General features: G+C 42.9%; 1 protein-coding gene across 4 annotated transcripts in view; it reads right to left on the bottom strand.

Moving 5' to 3' along the window:
* Positions 1 to 19586, bottom strand: part of FAM222B (family with sequence similarity 222 member B) — a 101475-nt gene that overhangs the window by 10167 nt on the left and 71722 nt on the right. For 3 of the 4 annotated variants that reach the window (XM_075589243.1, XM_075589245.1, XM_075589244.1), the window contains one exon: positions 9760 to 9887. In XM_075589243.1, coding sequence (XP_075445358.1) covers positions 9760 to 9841 — 82 coding nt within the window. In that variant the 5' untranslated portion in view covers positions 9842 to 9887. Of the gene's footprint in view, positions 1 to 9755; positions 9889 to 19586 lie in introns of those variants that run through there. The other variant, XM_075589246.1, reaches the window with a different exon arrangement.

The raw sequence follows: 19586 nt of genomic DNA, 5'->3' as shown, positions 1-19586 counted from the left end.
AACTCTGGAAGATTTACCCCTCCGAGTGCCAGCATGCCACAGCTCTGGAATTATCATGATCACATCAAAGAGGACGTCAACAGAAGAGGGACAGAAAAGTAGTGTGTTCAAAGCTGGACAGTGATCTTCTCCAGCACACGGGCAAAAAGCCCACCCATGACTTCGTAGGCCTCTGGTGTGCCAGACCTCATGACGTGGTAATTGTCTAAGAGAGCAATCCAAGATTTTTCATTTTACCGGGGAGCAGGTTGGTGGTCCACTGACATCCAGGGAACACCCAATTCAGAAGTTATTTGTAAGTCTTTTTTGTACAAGTTTTGAAACAATGATATCAGCAGACTACAAACATAGCCGCTGTTGTTACGGATAGAAAGCAGCTGCCCGATGCTGACACTGGCAGCCATATTGTTTCCCCAGTGGACACCTATTCCAGAACTGGCTCCATTCGGGGACTACAGATGAGCTCCAGGAGACACCTGGTTCATGCAATAAGGGATTTTTGCTGTGACTTATTGTATCAACAACATTGTATTGAACGCGAAGTGGAGCTCTGAGAAAAATCACTGCCATTAGTTCAGTTTTTGTCATATGCAGTACTGCATCTTGGGTGTGCGAGAGTGGTGGTGCTTGTTTAATAGCCCCTATAATTAAAGGAAACTTGGCTGTGGCGTTACCCTCTTTCCTTGTGAGTCTCGTTTTTGGTACAGCTTTTTGAAAGGTACTTTTGTGATTTAATAAGTCGAGTAAGTGTTTCTAATTATTAACCCTTTGCGTGCTGGAGGGGCCTCTGGCACATCGCCGTCACATGATCGCAACGTCACTGATGCGAATAGACAAGTCCTCCCCTTACAGCCAGGACGCAAATCGCCTCTTCAAAACAAGCTGAAAGCCCATGACGTAGCCACCAAGTTATGGGGCCCATGGAGGTGTCAATGCCTGACCCCCATGACGTGTTGGCTGTGTGGTAGGTCATGCACAGGGTTCAAGTCCATCACCAATATTTAATGTTCAAGCTTGACTGCCATTAGGTCACTTTGGTCCTAGGAACACCACTTTAAGTTGTGTATTATAGAACGTTTCCGTAGACAAAAAAAACCCCATATTTTGTAGTCCGTTTTGAAAATGTATTTTTCATTGATTTAGTTACAACATTTTGTTTACTTCTTCCCAGAGAGGAGTTAACTAGAAGGATGGGTTGGGCAGGATAAAGGAGAAATGGGACCAATATGGGTAATTATAGGCTAAAGCTGTTACATTTCGGACATTATTGAAATCCCTGCTCTGATTGGTTACATTTTCAGGCATTCATTCAGTAATAATGGCCCAGAATTTTTGGCATCTTGCCAAGTTTTTATTTCCAGCCAATCAGCTTTCACTTGTCAGAGCAGATCTCAGACAGGAGAGGTGACTGGAAAGGTGGCAGCAGCGAGACAGTGACTCCTTCCTTCCTTCGAGAGCTCCGCGCAGGACAGTGAGGGGGGAGAGTTTGTGTGCGCGCAGAGCTGCCGCATGCGTGCATCTATAGATATAGATAGCTGCAGTGTGAGCGTGTATATAGAAGTGCTTTGTTTTTATTGAAATAAAATTGTAAATACATGAATCTAACTATACAAAATTGTCTTACTATTTATGAAAAAAGCCTACATTTAGCATATAATAGTAATAATCCTCTCAGAACAGGGCATTTACTGGCCAATAATGCCCTGTTCTGAGGGGAGTATTACTTAAAACACACTCCAAACTCTAAGTAAAAATATTTACAAACATTTTTACTGGATAAACGGATTAGTTTACAATACTTGGTACGTGTTTTTTTTTTTTTTTTTTAGAAAAGGTGAAAACTAAGATTTAACCCAGGGATTCTCAACACCCCACAACAGGTCAGGTTTTCAGGCTATCACAGCTTCAGCACAAGTGGCCCAATCAGTCCCGACTGAGCCTCTGATTGAGCCACCTGTGCTGAAGCTGGGACATCCAGAAAACCTGACCTTTTGGGGGGTCCTGAGGACTGGGGTGTGAGAGCCCCTATCTTAACCTATTTAAGTAGTGAGAAGGAGCAGCTCAGTGAGTAAAGACACTGACTCAAACTCAGTGCCAATCAGAGGAACCTGGTTCAAGCTCCTTGTGACCTTGGACAAGTCACTTTATCTCCCTGTGCTCAGGCACAAAAAAATAGATAGTAAGCTCCACGGGGCAGAGACCTGTGCCTGCAAAATGTCTCTTTAAAGCGCTACGTAAAACTAGCAGCACTATACAAGAACATGTTGAAGGAATAGGAGCCAGAGTTCCTATGCAATGCTCACAGGAAACAGCCATGCAATGCAAACAATAATTTTTTTTCCAAATCACACAGCTTAATATAGTTGTATACTTAACCCTAGCAACACTTGATGCCACTCTTTATGGACTCCCACTAACCTCTGATATAAGGGTATAATCTGTATGGGTGTCACAGGCAATGGGTGCAGGGCAAACAGGAAAAAAAGGAAACTCACAAGTCTCTTGAGATCCAGATGCTGTGGGGCGTGCTCCTACCGGGTTGGTATTCAATGTAGAAATTTCTTGGATGGCGGTGCAGCTGCCTTTGAAAAAATTTGTGGGACCAAAATTGCAATATGCTGGGTACAAAAAGTTTAATGGCACATAAAAGACAGCAACAGACAAACTCTGACGCGTTTCAGCCGCCAAGGGCCTTTGTCAAAGAGTATAATATGAACAAAACATTTACAATTTAAATACCCCCCGTATACCGAACGGGGGGTATTTAAATTGTAAATGTTTTGTTCATATTATACTCTTTGACAAAGGCCCTTGGCGACTGAAACGCGTCAGAGTTTGTCTGTTGCTGTCTTTTATGTGCCATTAAACTTTTTGTACCCAGCATATTGCAATTTTGGTACCACAAATTTTTTCAAAGGCAGCTGCACCACCATCCAAGAAATTTCTACATTCTATACAAGAACATGCTTAAAAAAAACAAAAAAAACAAAAGTGCAATCCATGTTTCTTCATTTTAAAAACAAAATAGTCACATATTTTAAAGCTCTGTGCAATGACCAACATCTTTCTAAGAGCACACAAAAAATATAAAATTGGAAGATTGAGTAGCAAAGATTGCTACAGCCACCCTAAGAAGTAATGGTTTTGAACAAATGTTCATCAGTTCAAAGCATGAATAAAGGAAAGGATGTTGAATCCTTGTGTCTGAAAATGATTCGAGAGGAATTGCTTCTTGTTAAATGTAGTCCTGTGCGGGGCTGCACCATTGGATAATCCTTCAATCAGGTATATAAAACCTAAACATATAAATCCACTCTATAAAACCAAGCCTGGACTAAACTACATGAGCAAGGTTTCAAAGATGCCCGTTAAATGACGACTACTTCTAAATGCTTTCACGTTCATAGACAGACGAGAAGCTTCGGTTTGTTCATGTGCAGCCCGGAACCTGCTGCTGCCAGGTAGCATTCATTTCTTCACCACTTTGAATCACAGCAGAGCCTGTATGTAAGGGTCAACAAGTTTGGTCTTGTGACGCAGACAGAAGGTTTATGATGGCAGTTTGAGTCAACGCAAACGGATATTTTATCAAGTCAGAACAGATCTTGATCCCAACAAGAAACCAAACTGAATTCTGTGGTATATGCATAGAATTTACAGAATCTTCAGGGCTCCCGATGGCTGCTGCTGCTGGCATTGAATGATGGTAGGAAGCCAGCTGGGGGAGAGCGGAATCATTGAGTATGGGCATAGATTGTCAGCCACGGTCTTAAAATGATCCATGGCATCATTAACATCTGAATCCAGAGGCAAATCTGTTCTAATGCATATTCATGCTTCCAATCCCGACTGCCTACCTTAATACTCTAATACATAAATTCTCACACCTATGCTCTGGAAGCCCAGACAAAAAAGGTTATGAGTAACCATTAAACATGCAAATACACTAATATTTAGCTGGGTTGCTCTTGCCAAAACCAAGGTGTTGCTTCTGGTCTCTGGGCTGGGGTTCGCACTTCTGAGACTTCTCTTCCATCCTCAGCCTGGTCACATGTCACAGAAGTAATTGTTTTGTGGCACCTGATTAAATGATATTCGTTTTCAAAGGAGAGACAGAAACTGCTTGCAAGTGAGCAACCTTTTTAAAGGTTATGGAGGGATTGACAATTGATATCGTCACTGGCCATGGTGCATATCAATCTTAGCTGTTTAGTTGGATTCACGTTCACCAGCCTGCACAAACCACCACTCCAGTTCTCAACAGAAGCACTACAGCTTCAGGCGCTGCGTTTCATTTGCACAGCTGTGCATAAGCACCGCTCACTCGCAAGACTTAAACCCGCGTCAGCAGAGTCTCTTTTCTTCAGGAAGACAATGGTCTTGATAAAACTGTAATTAGGCAAGTCGTTTTGAGAGAATTTGTAATCCTTTGAATGCAGATTAAGCAAAGTACCAGCAGAGATATCATAGGCCACCATCATGCTCAGAACCACTGGAACAGAAACCCAATAATAAAAATGTCATTTGAAAGCAGTTTCCTCTTCAAAGAGGCAGTTCCCCATAGTCCAAAATAATAAGGCAAATTGTCTACAACATTATTTTCTACTTCACACATTTGATTGCGAGATCCTCAGTTTCTAGCAGGGAGACCTGCGGGTGCAAAAAATGTTGGAATGTCGGCTTTAAGATGCTCAGGGCCCTCCACCCCAGCTGCTCCGCCGGCTGCTTTGACAAGATGGTAAGTTTAAGGGTAGTTACTTTAGGGGATTAGCGATTAAGTGAAGGGTGTTAAGGTTTTTAGGGTAGGGGGTAGCGTTAGTATTCGGAGTTAAAAGAGGGGTTTTAGGGTAAAGGTAAGGTTATATAATAATAATAGCATGTTCTTGTGTAGCGCTGCTAGTTGTACGTAGCGCTGCTAGTTGTACGTAGCGCTTTAGAGACATTTTGCAGGCGCAGGTCCCTGCCCCGTGGAGCTTACAATCTATGTTTTTGGTGCCTGAGGCACAAGGAGATAAAGTGACTTGCCCAAGGTCACAGGAGCTGACACCCGGAATTGAACCAGGCTCCCCTGCTTCAAACTCTCATTGCCAGTCAGTGTCTTTACTCACTGAGCCACTCCCTCTCTCCTACCTTACGGCAAAGCAGCTGGCAGCCGAGTGTCCCATCAGCAATGTGCGCAGCGGCTCAACGCCGACGGTCCTTTGGTCACAACCAAACTGCTGCAACCAAATGTTCTAGACCGCAAAACCTCTCAATAGCCATCACGGTCTGTCCGTAAACAGCTTTATAAGGCCGCGTCCATACTCCTGTCTCTCATGCTGAAGCGCGCTCACGCTGTGCCTGGCCAGCGCAAGCAGGAGCTTTTGCCTGTACGGCGAGGTAGTCAGCGCGCTTGTGAGGCGGGTAGCGGGGCGGAACTTGGGACACTTTCTCCCCCCCCCAGCATAAACTCACCCACCCTGCTGGCACGCAGTCTCTCCCCGTTCCCTTGGGACACTTCTCTTCCCCCCCTCCCCACGCAACAACTCACCCCGCTCCCGTCCACATCTCTCCCCCTGCTCCACTCACCTCTCCTCATTGGTTGCTTTGGAGGTCACGTGAGCGGACTCACCGCTCAATCTAAAATGTCACAGGTCGGGTGAAAGTCAGCACGCTTCCGCACGCCTGCGCGAGCCCCTGCTAAAGCCGCTGTCATTGCGGCTGCAGGGGCTCACTGTCGAGCGTCAGCGCCTAAGCGCTGACCATGCCCGTGGCCCAAGACTGGTCGCTGGAGCTACAGATTTTATTAGACAGCTAAAATTCCCTTAAAAAATAGTGTGCATTATAAAAATGTGCTTGTGATTGGGTTTTTTTGCAACAGGATTTGAAGTTTATTTATTAAACCTCTATATTGTTTTATAAATGGTCACAAAGTAGTGACAATTTTAGGTATTTTTGTTCAGCAAATAAAAATACCACATCTCAAACGGGTCTGCAACCGTCTCGCCATAATCTATGAGCACACAAAGCTTCCACTGCAGCCAGGGATTCTGGGTAACAACGTTCAAATGTGCACTTAATGTGTCACTTTTTGTTTCCTATTTTATTCCCCATAACTTATTTTGTCTCTGGTATTTTGGCTGAATTGCCAATATATATGAAATGCCTCTAAAGTAATTTTCTGTGAAGGCTGTAGTATAGTATTTTGCTGACTCCATCAGAAAGGAAATAAAATAATGAAAAATATTAAAATATATCTTTGTGACTGTAAAAAAAAAAAATAAAGGTAAATTAAATGGAACTATTCTCTTTGAAAAAACAAGTCACTTTAAATGTTTAAGTCTGTCAAAGCCTGAGTAGTATGGGAACTAAGCAGCATATTTACATTTGCTTAAACTATGCATTGGCATTAAATAAACTTTAAAGGCATTGTGATTCTATAATCCCTTTTTATCCGTTTATATTATTAGTGCAGGCTCAGAATTAAACAGGGCTCTCGCACTCCAAACATTTTGCAAACACTAAAGCACTCCACCTACCAATAAAAGTTCCAGAGTACAAGTAAATTCTACCATGTGTAGTATTTGCAGACGAGCAGGCTTAAAAAGGCATAATCCCATGTTGTGCCAGAAAGCAACCTTTTGTAAAGAACGTAACAGACTAATTCAGGGGTGGCCAACTCCAGTCCTCAAGGGGCACCAATAGGTCAGGTTTTCAGGATACCCCTGCTTCAGCACAGGTGGCTTAATCAGTGGCTTAGCCAGAATGACTGCACCTGTGTTGGAGCAGGGATATCCTGAAAACCTGACCTGTTAGTGGCTCTTGAGGACTGGAGTTGGCCACCCCATGTCTAACTGGCTTCCATAAAATAATCCAACTGTGCTGGTAGTGGCAAATATTTATCTCCTTTCATTTAGTATGTAAATCAAAAGTTTCCCTTGCCTTTCCCCACCCGGTTACTATCAGAGTCGGTATGGCAAAGGGAAGGGGGCTCTGATTGTGCAACTCTTGTTGAATACACAGTGACACCAGTCAAAAGCCAGTAGTCATTGGAAATGAAATCCCAAGCACGTACGTAGTACTTCACAGCAGTAATACACGTGACATAATGACAACTGGAATACGCACTTCAGACAAACATCAGAAAAAGGAGTCTCGTCCCCGAAGAGCTGACACTCTTAATTGGCAAGTAGGAAGAGTATACAGACAGTAGGAGGGTGTTCTGGTAAGTGCGTCTGAAGGGGGCCTAGGTCGATGAGATGTATAGTATCAGCCACAGAGGTAATCGTATGCTTCGTTAAGGTGTGTTTTAAGAAGGGTCTTAAAGGTGGATAGAGGGTGCAAGTCGGATATTGAGGGAAACGGCATTCCAGAGGTGTGGGGCAGTCAGTGAGAAAGGTTTTAGGTGGGAGAGGGCTTTAGATACAAAGGGGGTAGAGAGAAGACATCCTTGAGCAGAAGGCAAGCGTTAGGTTGGTGTAGAGCAAGAAATTAGGGCTGAGATAGGAGGAGCAGAAGAGTGTAAAGCTTTAAAAGTGAGGAGGATCGTTTTGTGAGTAATATGGTATTTGATAGGATGTAGAAAATAAAAACCACTTGCATTGATTCACTTTGGTCCTGATAGGGACTGCCCCTTGAATAGCCCCTAAAATGTTGCCAACGATGAACATTTCCACGATCAGTATTTTGGAGAAGAATCGTGCCCCCAGTTTACCTTACATCTTTTTACTCGTGTGTTTGTAGAAGTTACCGACTGGTGCCAGAATGCCGACTGGAGACTGTTTTACTTTAAATCTGATTAGTATTTTTTATTTTTATTTAATTTCATTGTTTTGAAGAAATGAGACAAGCATGCATAGATATATAGGCCATTGGAATATTGATGAGACATGATTCTTCACAAAGTTCATAGACTAAACAATTACATTACAGTATGTACTAAAAAAAAAAAGCAGCATATCGGGGGGGGGGGGGGTGATGTGTGACTAAACAAATTCTTATAGAATCTGTTTGTAATGTACTTCTTCAATGGGTTAACTTAATGGGCAACCATTCACTAAACATGCAAACTTTTCAAGTCAAATAAGATACAGCTTTAATTCAAGGTCATTGTTTCATTCACAAAGAGTGAAATTTGCTCTTAGACAGGGGAGGTGATTGGACAGAAGGAAGCAGCAAGGCACTGACTCCTCCCCCACCCAGCCTGAAGAGAGCTCCACACAGGAGAGTGAGGAGAAAGGTTTGTGTGTCTTGTGGGTGTAAAGGGGGCAGCAGTGTGTTTTATTAGTGTGTGTGTGTCATCTGTTGGTGTGTGTTTTGTGGGTGTAGAGGGGGCAGCAGTCTTGTTGCTGTGTGTGTGTGTTTTGTTGGTGTAGAGGGGGGCTGCAGTGTGTGTGTCTTCAGTGTGTGTTTTGTGGGTGGAGGAGTGCAGAGTGTTTTGTTGGTGTGTGTGTCTCTGCAGTATGTGGGTTTACAGGGGGCTGCAGTGGGTTTACAGGGGGCTGCTGGTGTGTGTTTTGTGGATGTAGAGCTGGCAGTCTGTTGATTTGTGTGTGTCTGCAGTGTGTGTGTTTTGTAGGTGCAGAGGGGGGGATGCAGTCAGTTTTGTGAGTGGAGGAGGGGTGCAGAGTGTTTTGTGTGTGTGTCTGTAGTGTGTGTTTGTGGATGTAGAGCTGGCAGTCTGTTGGTTTGTGTGTCTGCAGTGTGTGTTTTGTGGGAGTAGAGGGGGGATTGCAGTGTGTGTGTCTTCAGTGTGTTTTGTGGGTGGAGGAGGGGTGCAGAGCGTTGTGTGTGTCTGCAGTGTGTGGGTTTACATGGGGGCTGCGTGGGGTGTAAAGGGGGGCTGCTGATGTGTTTTGTGGGTGTAGAGGGGGACAGCAGTGTGTGTGTGTGTGTGTGTGTGTGTGTGTGTGTGTGTGTGTGTAGATGGGCTGCAGTGTGTGTTGTGGTGTGTGTGTGTGTGTGTGTGTTTTGGTGTGTGTCTGTGTTTTGTGTGTGTGGAGGGGGGCTGCTGTGTGTTTTGTGAGGGTGGAGGAGGGCTGCAGTGTGTTTTGTGGTTGTAGAGGAGGGGGGCTGCACAGTGTGTTGGGGGGACTGCAGAGTGTGTTTATGTATATAGAGGGAGGTTGCAGAGTGTGTGTGTGTGTGTGGGGGGGGGGGGGACTATGTGTATGTACAATTTCCTTTTAATAAGCTTGCAGTAAAAGCATAAGAATGTAGACAATCATGCTGATAAAAATCAATATGACTACAAAAATGTATCTATGAAAAATTAATTAAAAAATTTAAAAAGCCTACATTTAGCCTTTAATAGTAATAATCCCCTCAGAACAGGGCATTACTGGCCAATAATGCCCTGGCTGGGTTAAAGTCCCTCGGCTTCGCCTTGGGCCTTCAACTCTTCCAGCCAGGGCATTATTGGCCAGTAATGCCCTGTTCTGAGGGGATTATTACTTAATTATTACATTGTATACTGTAAAGCAGAGTAAGTCAAACAAATTCTTCAGGTCTTTAATAAATGCATTCATCCCGATTTTCTGCATTAAGATACCCGGCACTCGTGGAGTGAATGTATGAAATAAGAGTTCCGTATTTATGAGCTCTCATCGGGAAGCGGTGCACTCAATACAGCTTGTTTATTCACTTGCTTTTATAAAGGCAAATGCTGCCGATACTCAGCAGTTTCCTTGGGACCACCTTGATTCCCTGTGCAATGCTCTCTGAACCCCTCTGGGAAAGCAGCTGAGGTTAACAGATCTGCGGCTTAGAGATCATACTCACATTTCTGAAGTCCAGTGTTCATCTGCGAGTGAGAAAGAAGCTGGAAGGAGAGGTCACCTGGTCCTGGTAGACAGGCCAGCATGGCAAACTGGCACTAACACCACATGGGGAACCCACTCCTCGTTGCACTGTACAGAGAGGAAACAGAAGCGAGACAGGTTGCAGCAAAACGATTGCAAGACACACAGCACCAGACAAACTAAACGGCTTCACCCATGCGACCTTTGTGGAGTCAACTTCATCTACGTATGATCTGGCATTGATGCTAAAGCTCAGGCCTGTTCGAACTGCAGCCAAATAACATCTTCCTTTATTAAGAAATAATACATATTTTAAACATCTCTTGCTGTATCCAAGCGCTTATTTTTTCTTTTTCTATTAAATTACTTTATCATAATGGAAGTCTTCGACATTTAAAAGCTCGATTACACCCGGAAATCTGATCACATGCACCACCAATGTCAGAGCGACCTAAAAGATGGAAAATGGCAAGAGCAGATCAGCAGAGAAATAAACAGCAGATTTTTTTTTTCCGGTGAAAGAGTGATCAAATAAGAAAGATTAGCAGAAGAACGGCAGTCTTATGATTGAGCGTTTCATTTGATGAGAATTTAGCTCATGACCTGCGCATCTCCTGGGGAGATCAGACAATATTACTGCTGAAAGGGCAGAACCCCATACCAGGCAAAACAAACTGCCAGCCAAAAACATTGATTTCTTAAATTGCAGTACCCTTCCGACTGTCCTTGAATGTCACCATGGGCAGATACGCCAAAAGGCCTCAAGACGCTCAATATTAAAAAAAAATGCGAGAGACAGTACTCAATGAAACTCGAGGTCCGACATTTCCTTACAAATATCAGCAAAACTGAAGTATCAAAACAGCCTCAATCTTCTGCAGCACAGTACAACTTTCCAGGCCTGCAAAGCCTTTCATCAAGTAGGTCTGGCCACCTTTTAAAAAGAAAACATCGTTGACTTTTGCAGTCCACTGTCCAGGCTGTTCGAGACTAGCACAAAATTACATTTTGTATGACTGGTTTTCCACTTGATAGCATCTTTTTCATTGGCTCTTACGACGTTAAAGTCATACGTTTCCAAGGGCTGATTGCGTGGAGCGATGAACAATGGTAAAAGTGGTGGACAGTGACCCTACATTCATGTAATATTGGGGGCTGGCCTCGACCACGTGATCACTACTGCCAGCGAATCGATCACAGTTGTGATCCCACAAGTTCAGTGGCACTATGGTGTCAGCTGATCTCAGTACTCAAAGGGAATGTAATTAAAGTGTAAAATTAAACAAAAAAATGAATTTACTGGCTTCTGTAAAATTCAAATCTATTCTGTTACATTTTTTGTTCTGTTTACCTACAATGGCAGCATAATTACTTTACACAAAAGAAAGAGTACGGACTATTTGTGCTCACTACAATTAGTCTTATGAGGGGCTACCGTTTTAAATGATAGAAGGGAAGACTGCAATCTCTGACCGTTATACATTTTACTTTTGGATCAGAATAAAATCTCAGTTGCACTGGCTGTAGTGACATTTAAAATGGCACAGCTGGGTAGAGGTAATGAAAAAAAAAATGATCTGGAAAATGAATACCTGTCGACACAGACAAAATGACATTGTTCTGCCTTGTGGGAACATCACCAATGTTGCTGAGCACTACACACCAATTTAGCACCTGCATTCCAACTGGAAATATATCAAAGTACCACGAGTGAGGAAAAAATAAAACAGTAGTTTCAAAAGCTATGGCACTGGACAAGTCATGCACTGGTTCCAAAAACTCATGTGCACCCCAGGAATGGGTACGAATGAATTGGAGACCACTACACCCTACATCAGACACACCAATCAGATTAGTGTAACTATTCTCATAGCCTGCAACCATAGTACAAACCTATATATGAATACTGATGCTGGGGCCCCGGTCTATGCAGAAGTATAATTAAAAACAGAGAAGATGCGGTTCTTTGTGGTTTGTGAAACAAAGACCTCTATAATACTAGTAAATATGACAAATGCCATTTTCCTTCTCAATGTCGGAGGCAAGTAGTTTTATAGGATTAAGTGCACACAGCTTAATAGCCCAAATACACTTGGTTGGTAATCCTTTCCTTTAAATTGCAATTATAATAGATTGCTTTTAATCGTCCATAATAAACGCGAGCCTTGTCCTTCAGATATAGTTCTCCGTTTACCGCATCAACTAAGATGTCCTACTCACCGCGTTAAACAATAAATGTGAAACCTGCTTTCCAATCGCACAAATCAGAAGTATATCGCGAGAAGTTCACACATTCAGTGCCAGTGGGACTTGCATTATATGCGCGGATTAATAATGGGGACTTCTATATTTACTGTTGGAAAACACATTTTCCAAAGATCTATGAACAGTGCGCACGCATGATACTGTTCTCAGATCCCTTCAATGATAGAGATTTTGGGGGAAAAAGTTGGCAACTAGCTTTTAAACCGGTTCAACTGAAAATTACTACAAAGTACACACAAAAAACCCACTTGCCTTTTAACCCTTTAACGGCCACATCAATACATTGCCTAAAAACACACTGCATTTTGTTATTTATTACTTTACAGCCAAAGAGCCTAAATCAATTGGGCCATTAATGTTTGATAGATTACACTCATCTATCCAAGGTGAGAGGGGGCCAATCAGAATATATTGTGGTAAATGCATCACTGACTGACCCTCCATGGTCCACAGGGGGAGAAATAACAGACTGAATGGAAGATTTTTCTGAAACCGACATGGAAACAACCAAGAAATTAAACCATAGGACTAATTGCACAAGTGGAATATTACAGAGAACCACTATATAAAAAGCTGACCCTACATTTGTTTCTGCTAGCCCCTTTTAAAGCATTTATGGCTTTCCTGAGCTCCGCCACTTAGGATTTATTCATAGTCTGTTGGGACTTGAAGATAAATTGGTTCTACCAAGGTCTACTATACATACACAAACAAAAATTCAAAGAGACCTTGACACAAGCAGCCACATACATAGGAAAAGCAACGCAAGCAATAGCCTTGGCACTATACCACATCAGACGTAAAATGGTAATCTACATTACATTATTGAAGGAAAGGCTTTTGAGTTTTAGCCCCATAAAAGCAAGACCTGCAATTTCTCACAGCCTGCAATAAGCAGTGTTTTCAAAGCCCTTTAGAAAGGAGCAAAGTCACAATACTGGCTTCCAACCTCCCAAGCTGATCTGAAATACATTAGGAGAGACGTCCCGTGACCTCACCATTTACAATTCAAACAGGCCTTTGAGAAGCCCATGAATACAAATGAAGGGAAAGAATTCCACATGCAACACACACATTTTCCCAGCAGTTGTCTATTGGAAAAAGCGATTGACGACAAAATTCACGTCTCCTCTTAACCCCTTCTCAGCCAGAGGAACTTGCAAAGCGCAGCAAGACCACTCTATTGCACTGGAACTTGGAGGTGGGAGATCCTCTGGAACTGAACCACACTATACTCAGCTCTGGTGAACCCCCCCACCCCTGACTTACTTCCGGCTACGCGGAGGGGATTTCAATGGCTGTTCAACAGGAAGCTGCAACCAATCACATGTTGGCTTGTTGGCTCATAGCACATGCAAGATTTGGCAGCCATTTTGTTTCCCAATGAAGATTAAAAACTGGTATTTTGGTTGCCAAGGACAACCTGGTTTCTATTATGTATAATAAAAACATAAAACATGTAAGGGAATTTGCAGCTTTTAAGAAATAAAACTTTTGCAAATTGCAGTCATTAATGTAGAGCTGCTGTCACACTTGGCAACATATGTCAAAATACAATATAAGCGCACCCAACATTGGCCATTTAAAACATTCTTCACACTTCTACTACCATTTGATATTTTATGATTGGCTCTCAAAGTTTGTCCAAAGCCTCTGTTGACAGCATACATATGGAATACACACTTTTTATGAGGGCTAAAAGGAAAGCATGCAACACAAAAACCAAAGTTAGAGTCATAGGAGTAGGATGATATGGTATTTTTTTTTTATAATACAAGTCCTGGGAAGAAAAAATCTCAAATAGAAAAGAAGAAGATTTCACTATTAAATATGCAAAGTGAATGCAATGAAAAAGGATGCATGTATATTTCAATATTGTACCACAGTACTCGGCACTTTACAAGAGGCATAGAGAACATACAGAAAAGCGCAATATAAATCTACAAAAAAAAATATATAATTTTTTTTAAACTTAAAGCAAAAAGATATCCCAGAAGTGGATTGGGTTCAAAATTCCCAGAACACGTCTACCACCTCCTGGACAAAAAGCATGGTATCCTTGAAAGAAATGACCCTCGAAATATGACCGCATTAGGTTATTGGTGACACAATGTAAACTGCAGACCGATGTCTCCTCAGATTGGCTTGAGGTCAGAAGAACGGAAAACTGGCCTTAAAAAGCCTAGAGCTGTTTAGTCTGCGCGCACACACACGGCTCACAACAGCTCCATGTAGCATTACCTACCTCTGCCATAATGAACCTGGTATGTATCTCAACTTTGTTCTTTCTCATGGACTCATGGAAATGTTACTCACTATATCCACTACACACTGCTCCCTCCTGGCCCACACCCAATATCACCAAACACCCTGGACTTCTCAAAAACCTGGCACTATCTACTGAATGTTGGTGGAGAACTCTGAAAACCAGCACACCAACACCCGCTCACTCTAATGGCAAACACAACAAATTTACAACTTGCAAACAACTACCCAAATTGTTACTCTCTTTAGCAGGTGATATTGAACCTAACCCAGGTCCTCCCATTTCAGCTCTGTCTCATACCCCTGAGAATGCCACCTTTAAATTCCAGAAAGATCTATCTGTCACCCATATAAATATCCGGAGCCTGCTGCCCAAACTAGATGAACTAAGAGCATGGTGTCTTATGCATAAACCCAAAGTCATCGTTCTCACAGAAACATGGTTAACCCCTAAAATCCCAGATGCAAATATCGCTATTCAGGGATACTCCTTTTCTAGGAGAGATAGGTCAAAGAGAGGAGGAGGGGTGTTATTTTATATTGCAGACACCTTACAATTTACACTGTTAAATTGTCCCCCAAGCCCTCTCTCTTGAAATCCTAGTTGGCAGAATCTGCCTCCCCTTTTCTAAGCCCATCTTGGTTACTGGCATGTACCGCCCCCATACAGTCCCTGACATCACCCTGTTTCTTGGCTCCATTTCCTTTCTGAATGAGAAGTGAGCTGCTAGTTCTTGGGGATTTCAACCTCAATTGGCTCGACCCTAAAAACCACAAAATCCAGATACAAATCAAGTCGATTAACCTATCGCAACACATTTCCCAACCCACACGTACAAATCTGAAATCGCACAACCATTCCTTGCTGGACTGGATTCTCTCCTCAAATCCTTGCAGAATCCAATCCTCTTGCAACCTTCCTGACATTTCCCACAACAGTTTCTGGCTGACCTTACCAACTGCCCTTGGCACAGAATCGATTTAATTCCCGACTCCGATTCTGCGCTCGACTATTTCCAATCAGAGTTCTTAAAACTCTGTGATACCCATGCTCCTCTACGCAGAATAAGGATACGAGGGGCCCACCTTCCATGGGTTACAACTGACTAGTAGCACTCTACCAGTTCAGGGATGCCTTGTGGAAAAGCTACAAAGTAACTGGCACTACCAAGGATCTCAATCACTACAGATGCCTGCGGAACATGTGCACAAGGCAAACAAGCCATGCAAATGCACAATATTACTCTGACTATCTCCTCCAGAATAAATCAAACCCAGCTAACTTCTGGAAGGTTATTAATAACATATTCCAGCCTTCTAACCATCAACAACCAAGTAATATCACTAAGGGGGACATTAGTCTGACAAACCCCACTGACATTGCAAATGCATTCAATGACTACTTTGTGGGGTGTGCTACTAACTTATTAGCAAAACGCAACCCAAACCACAAACATGAATCTAAACCTGCGAGTACCCATATAGCCCCACCCCCTGCCCACACTGCCCACAATTTTCAATTTGGCCTGGTATCTGAAGAGGAGATTACACAAGCGCTCCTCAAATTAAAAACTAAGCAGCCAATGTGGACCTGATTTACTACAATCTAGGTTCCTAAGACTTGGTGCCCCAGCCATTGCCAAACCAATTGTTTCCATAGTCTACTCTATTCTGTCTGCAGGCCATATCCCTAAGACCTAGAAAACTGCCAGAGTTGTCCCAATCTTTAAAGTGGGGACAAAAACACTGTCTCAAACTACAGGCCAATCTCTCTTCTCCCAATACTATCCAAAGTCATGGAAAATGTGTTCACTCCCAATTAAGCGATTACTATGCCAAGACAAATTTCCCTAGCCAATTCCAATCTGGCTTTCGCCCCAAACACTCCACCGTAACTACCCTGCTAAAAGTTTGCAATGAAATCCAGTGTGGAATGGAACGGGGACAACTCACTGGTGTAATATTCCTAGATTTTGCAAAGGCTTTTGATACTGTTGATCAGGCTATCCTGCTTATCAAACTCCAGTGCTCTGGAATAGGGAAGCATGCTTTAAACTGGTTTCAGTCCTACCTATCAGGTAGATCCCAACATGTGTCCATCTCAGGCTCTAACTTCAATCCCCTGGACATCACCTGTGTTGTCCCGCAAGGCTCTGTTCTGGGGCCCCTACTCTTCTCAGTGTTCATCAATGATCTTCCCACAGCTTGTAAGGAAGCTTCAATACACATGTAGCAAAGGATGAAAAGGAGCACAGCAGCGTGTCCCAGCAGCTTCCAGCTAGTATAGCGCCAAAAAATGAGGGTAACTCCAGATAGGGATAAGTATTAAATATAGTAATTTATTGGTCAGTTAAAAAGAAAAACAATGGTAGGAACGCACCTACGCGTTTCGTCCGTAAAGGACACCTTGAGAAAGTCCTTTACGGACAAAACGCGTAGGTGCGTTTCTACCATTGTTTTTCTTTTTAACTGACCAATAAATTACTATATTTAATACTTATCCCTATCTGGAGTTACCCTCATTTTTTGGCGCTATACTAGCTGGAAGCTGCTGGGAAACGCTGCTGTGCTCCTCTTCATCCTTTGCTGCTTGTGTCTACCTTCAGAGGACGGCACGCTGGAATTGATCCATCAACCAAGGACACCATAAAGGAAGGTAAAGGGCTATAGCCCATTTTATTTTTACCATCCATTGCTGGACCTACTTGAGTTATTCCTCGGGGTTGAGTATACTGTTATTAGGAGACCTATTTTGGGGTACCCGCGTGGGGACCACCAGGCCTCTAGTTTCTCACCCTGAGATGTCATGCCAATATACTCTATGTCCTGGAGTCTGGATCTACTATTGGAAATGGAATTAATTGACAAATGAGCTATTCATGGTGATGCACCAATACACTGTTCTATTCAATACACATGTATGCAGATGACACAATCCTATATGCACACAGCCATAGCCTCTCCGACCTTGAACACCTTCAATCTGACTTTTTGAGATTCGAAAACTGGATTTCCCAAAACAAACTGTTTTTAAACACTGACAAGACTGTAACAATGGTATTTGGGACCAAGACTACATTTTCAAAAGCTTCCAGTGACTGAGCTCCAGATCAGAACCAATGCTAACACCACCCTAACTCCTGTTACTAATTTTAAATACCTGGGCATATAGTTTGACTCCCACTTAACATTCGGGAAGCACATTGATACCCTGACATCCAAAACCTATGCCAAACTAGGTGTACTTTACAGGAACAAATCCTCCCGATGCCTGCTGGTGAGAAAGTGCATCGCACAGCAGATGCCAATGCCAATTATCGACTATGGAGACATAGTATACGGCTCGGCACCTCAAACCAACCGTAGCAAACTTGACACCCTCTACAACTCAATATGTCATTTTGTTCTCCAATGCAACTACAACACACATCACTGCGAAATGCTCAAAGAACTAGATTGGTCAACACTAGAGTCTAGGCGCAAAGTTCACCTTTCCTGTCTTCAAACTCTTTCTGGGCAAGCTACCCATCTATCTGAACAAGCTCCTCACCCCTACCACACGCAGCACTTATCACCTGAGATCTGACTCCAAAAGACTGTTCATGGTCCCAAGGCTCAATAAAGTATCCCGCCGCTCCTCCTCTTACCGTGCACCCCAAAACTGGAACAACCACCACCATTTTAAGTTCTTTCAAAACCAAGCTGTCTCACATTTTAATCTTGTCCGTAACTATTACATACGCCTGTAATATATATATATATATATATATATATATATATATATAATCTTTAACTGTGCATGCAATGTCTTGTATATAATGTATACCCTGTTCACTTATGTAACTATGTATTATTTAAGTCATAATCCCAGAAGAACAGGGCATTACTGGCCAATAATGCCCTGACTGGAAGAGTTGAAGGCCCGAGGCGAAGCCGAGGGACTTTAACCCAGCCAGGGCATTATTGGCCAGTAATGCCCTGTTCTGAGGGGATTATTACTATTATAAGCTAAATGTAGACTTTTTTCATAAATAGACACTTTTTTATAGTTAAAAAGATTTTTTTATTAAAATAAAATGGTAAATACATGAAACCACCTCTATATACGCTTACACTGCAGATATCTATATCACACACTGCCGCCCCTCTGTGCGCACACACACACACACACACACACACACACTCACACTCACGCTCTACACACACACAGCAGCTACACACACACACACACACACACACACTGGAGCTCTAGACAACACAGCACCTCCTCTACACACACACACAACACCTCCTCTACATACACACACACACACACAACACAGCACCTCTTCTACACACACACACACACACACAACACAGCACCTCCTCTACACACACACAACACAGCACCTCCTCTACACACACACAACACAGCACCTCCTCTACACACACACAACACAGCACCTCCTCTACACACACACACACACACACACACACACACACACACACACACACACACCAGCTCTACACACACAAACTGCTGCTACACATACAACAGCACAACACAACACACACACCACAATAAAAAATGCAGCCACTTAGTAAACTTTGCACTCCTCCCCACCTCTACACACAACACACACCTACACACACCAGCACAGCACACACACACACACACACACACACACACTGCTACTGACACACACACACAAACTGCAGCCACAAAGAAACTGCAGGCAGCCACTTGTTTGCTTTGCAGACCCACCCCCCAATTCAACTGAATCTGCTCAGAAAATCTCAGTCAGCTCGGGAGGGGGAGGAGTCAACCCGTGGCTGATACGTCCTGACCAATCCCCTGCCCTGTCTCAGAGCTGTTACTTCAATGAGACAAATCCCCTGCCCTGTCTCGGCTGTTCTGAAAGCCGATTGGCTGGAAATAAACACATTGAAAACTACACATTCTGCTGCTTAAATTCCGGGCATTACTGATTGGTTAAAATTCCGGGCATTATCCAATCAGAGAGCAGGGTTTTCAATAATGCCCTGAATTTTACTGCTTTAGCCTATAATTATCATTTTAACTCTGTGCCCAGGACATACTTGAAAACGAGAGGTAACTGTCAATGTATGGCTACCTTGTAAAACATTTTATAAATAAAATGAATAGAGCAGGGCCAGAAAAATTGAGTTAAGTTGATAAAGGGAATTAAAGTAGCAATCCAAGCAATACCCTACATTGTTTAAAAAAAAAAAAAAACTAATTGGTCCTGTGGTATTAGATCATAATTACTACTTTAT

The sequence above is a fragment of the Ascaphus truei genome, chromosome 3, assembly GCF_040206685.1.
Source record: "Ascaphus truei isolate aAscTru1 chromosome 3, aAscTru1.hap1, whole genome shotgun sequence".
Lineage (NCBI taxonomy): Eukaryota > Metazoa > Chordata > Amphibia > Anura > Ascaphidae > Ascaphus > Ascaphus truei.
Note: the sequence above shows the minus strand (reverse complement) of the source record. Positions and strands in the feature narration are given on the sequence as shown.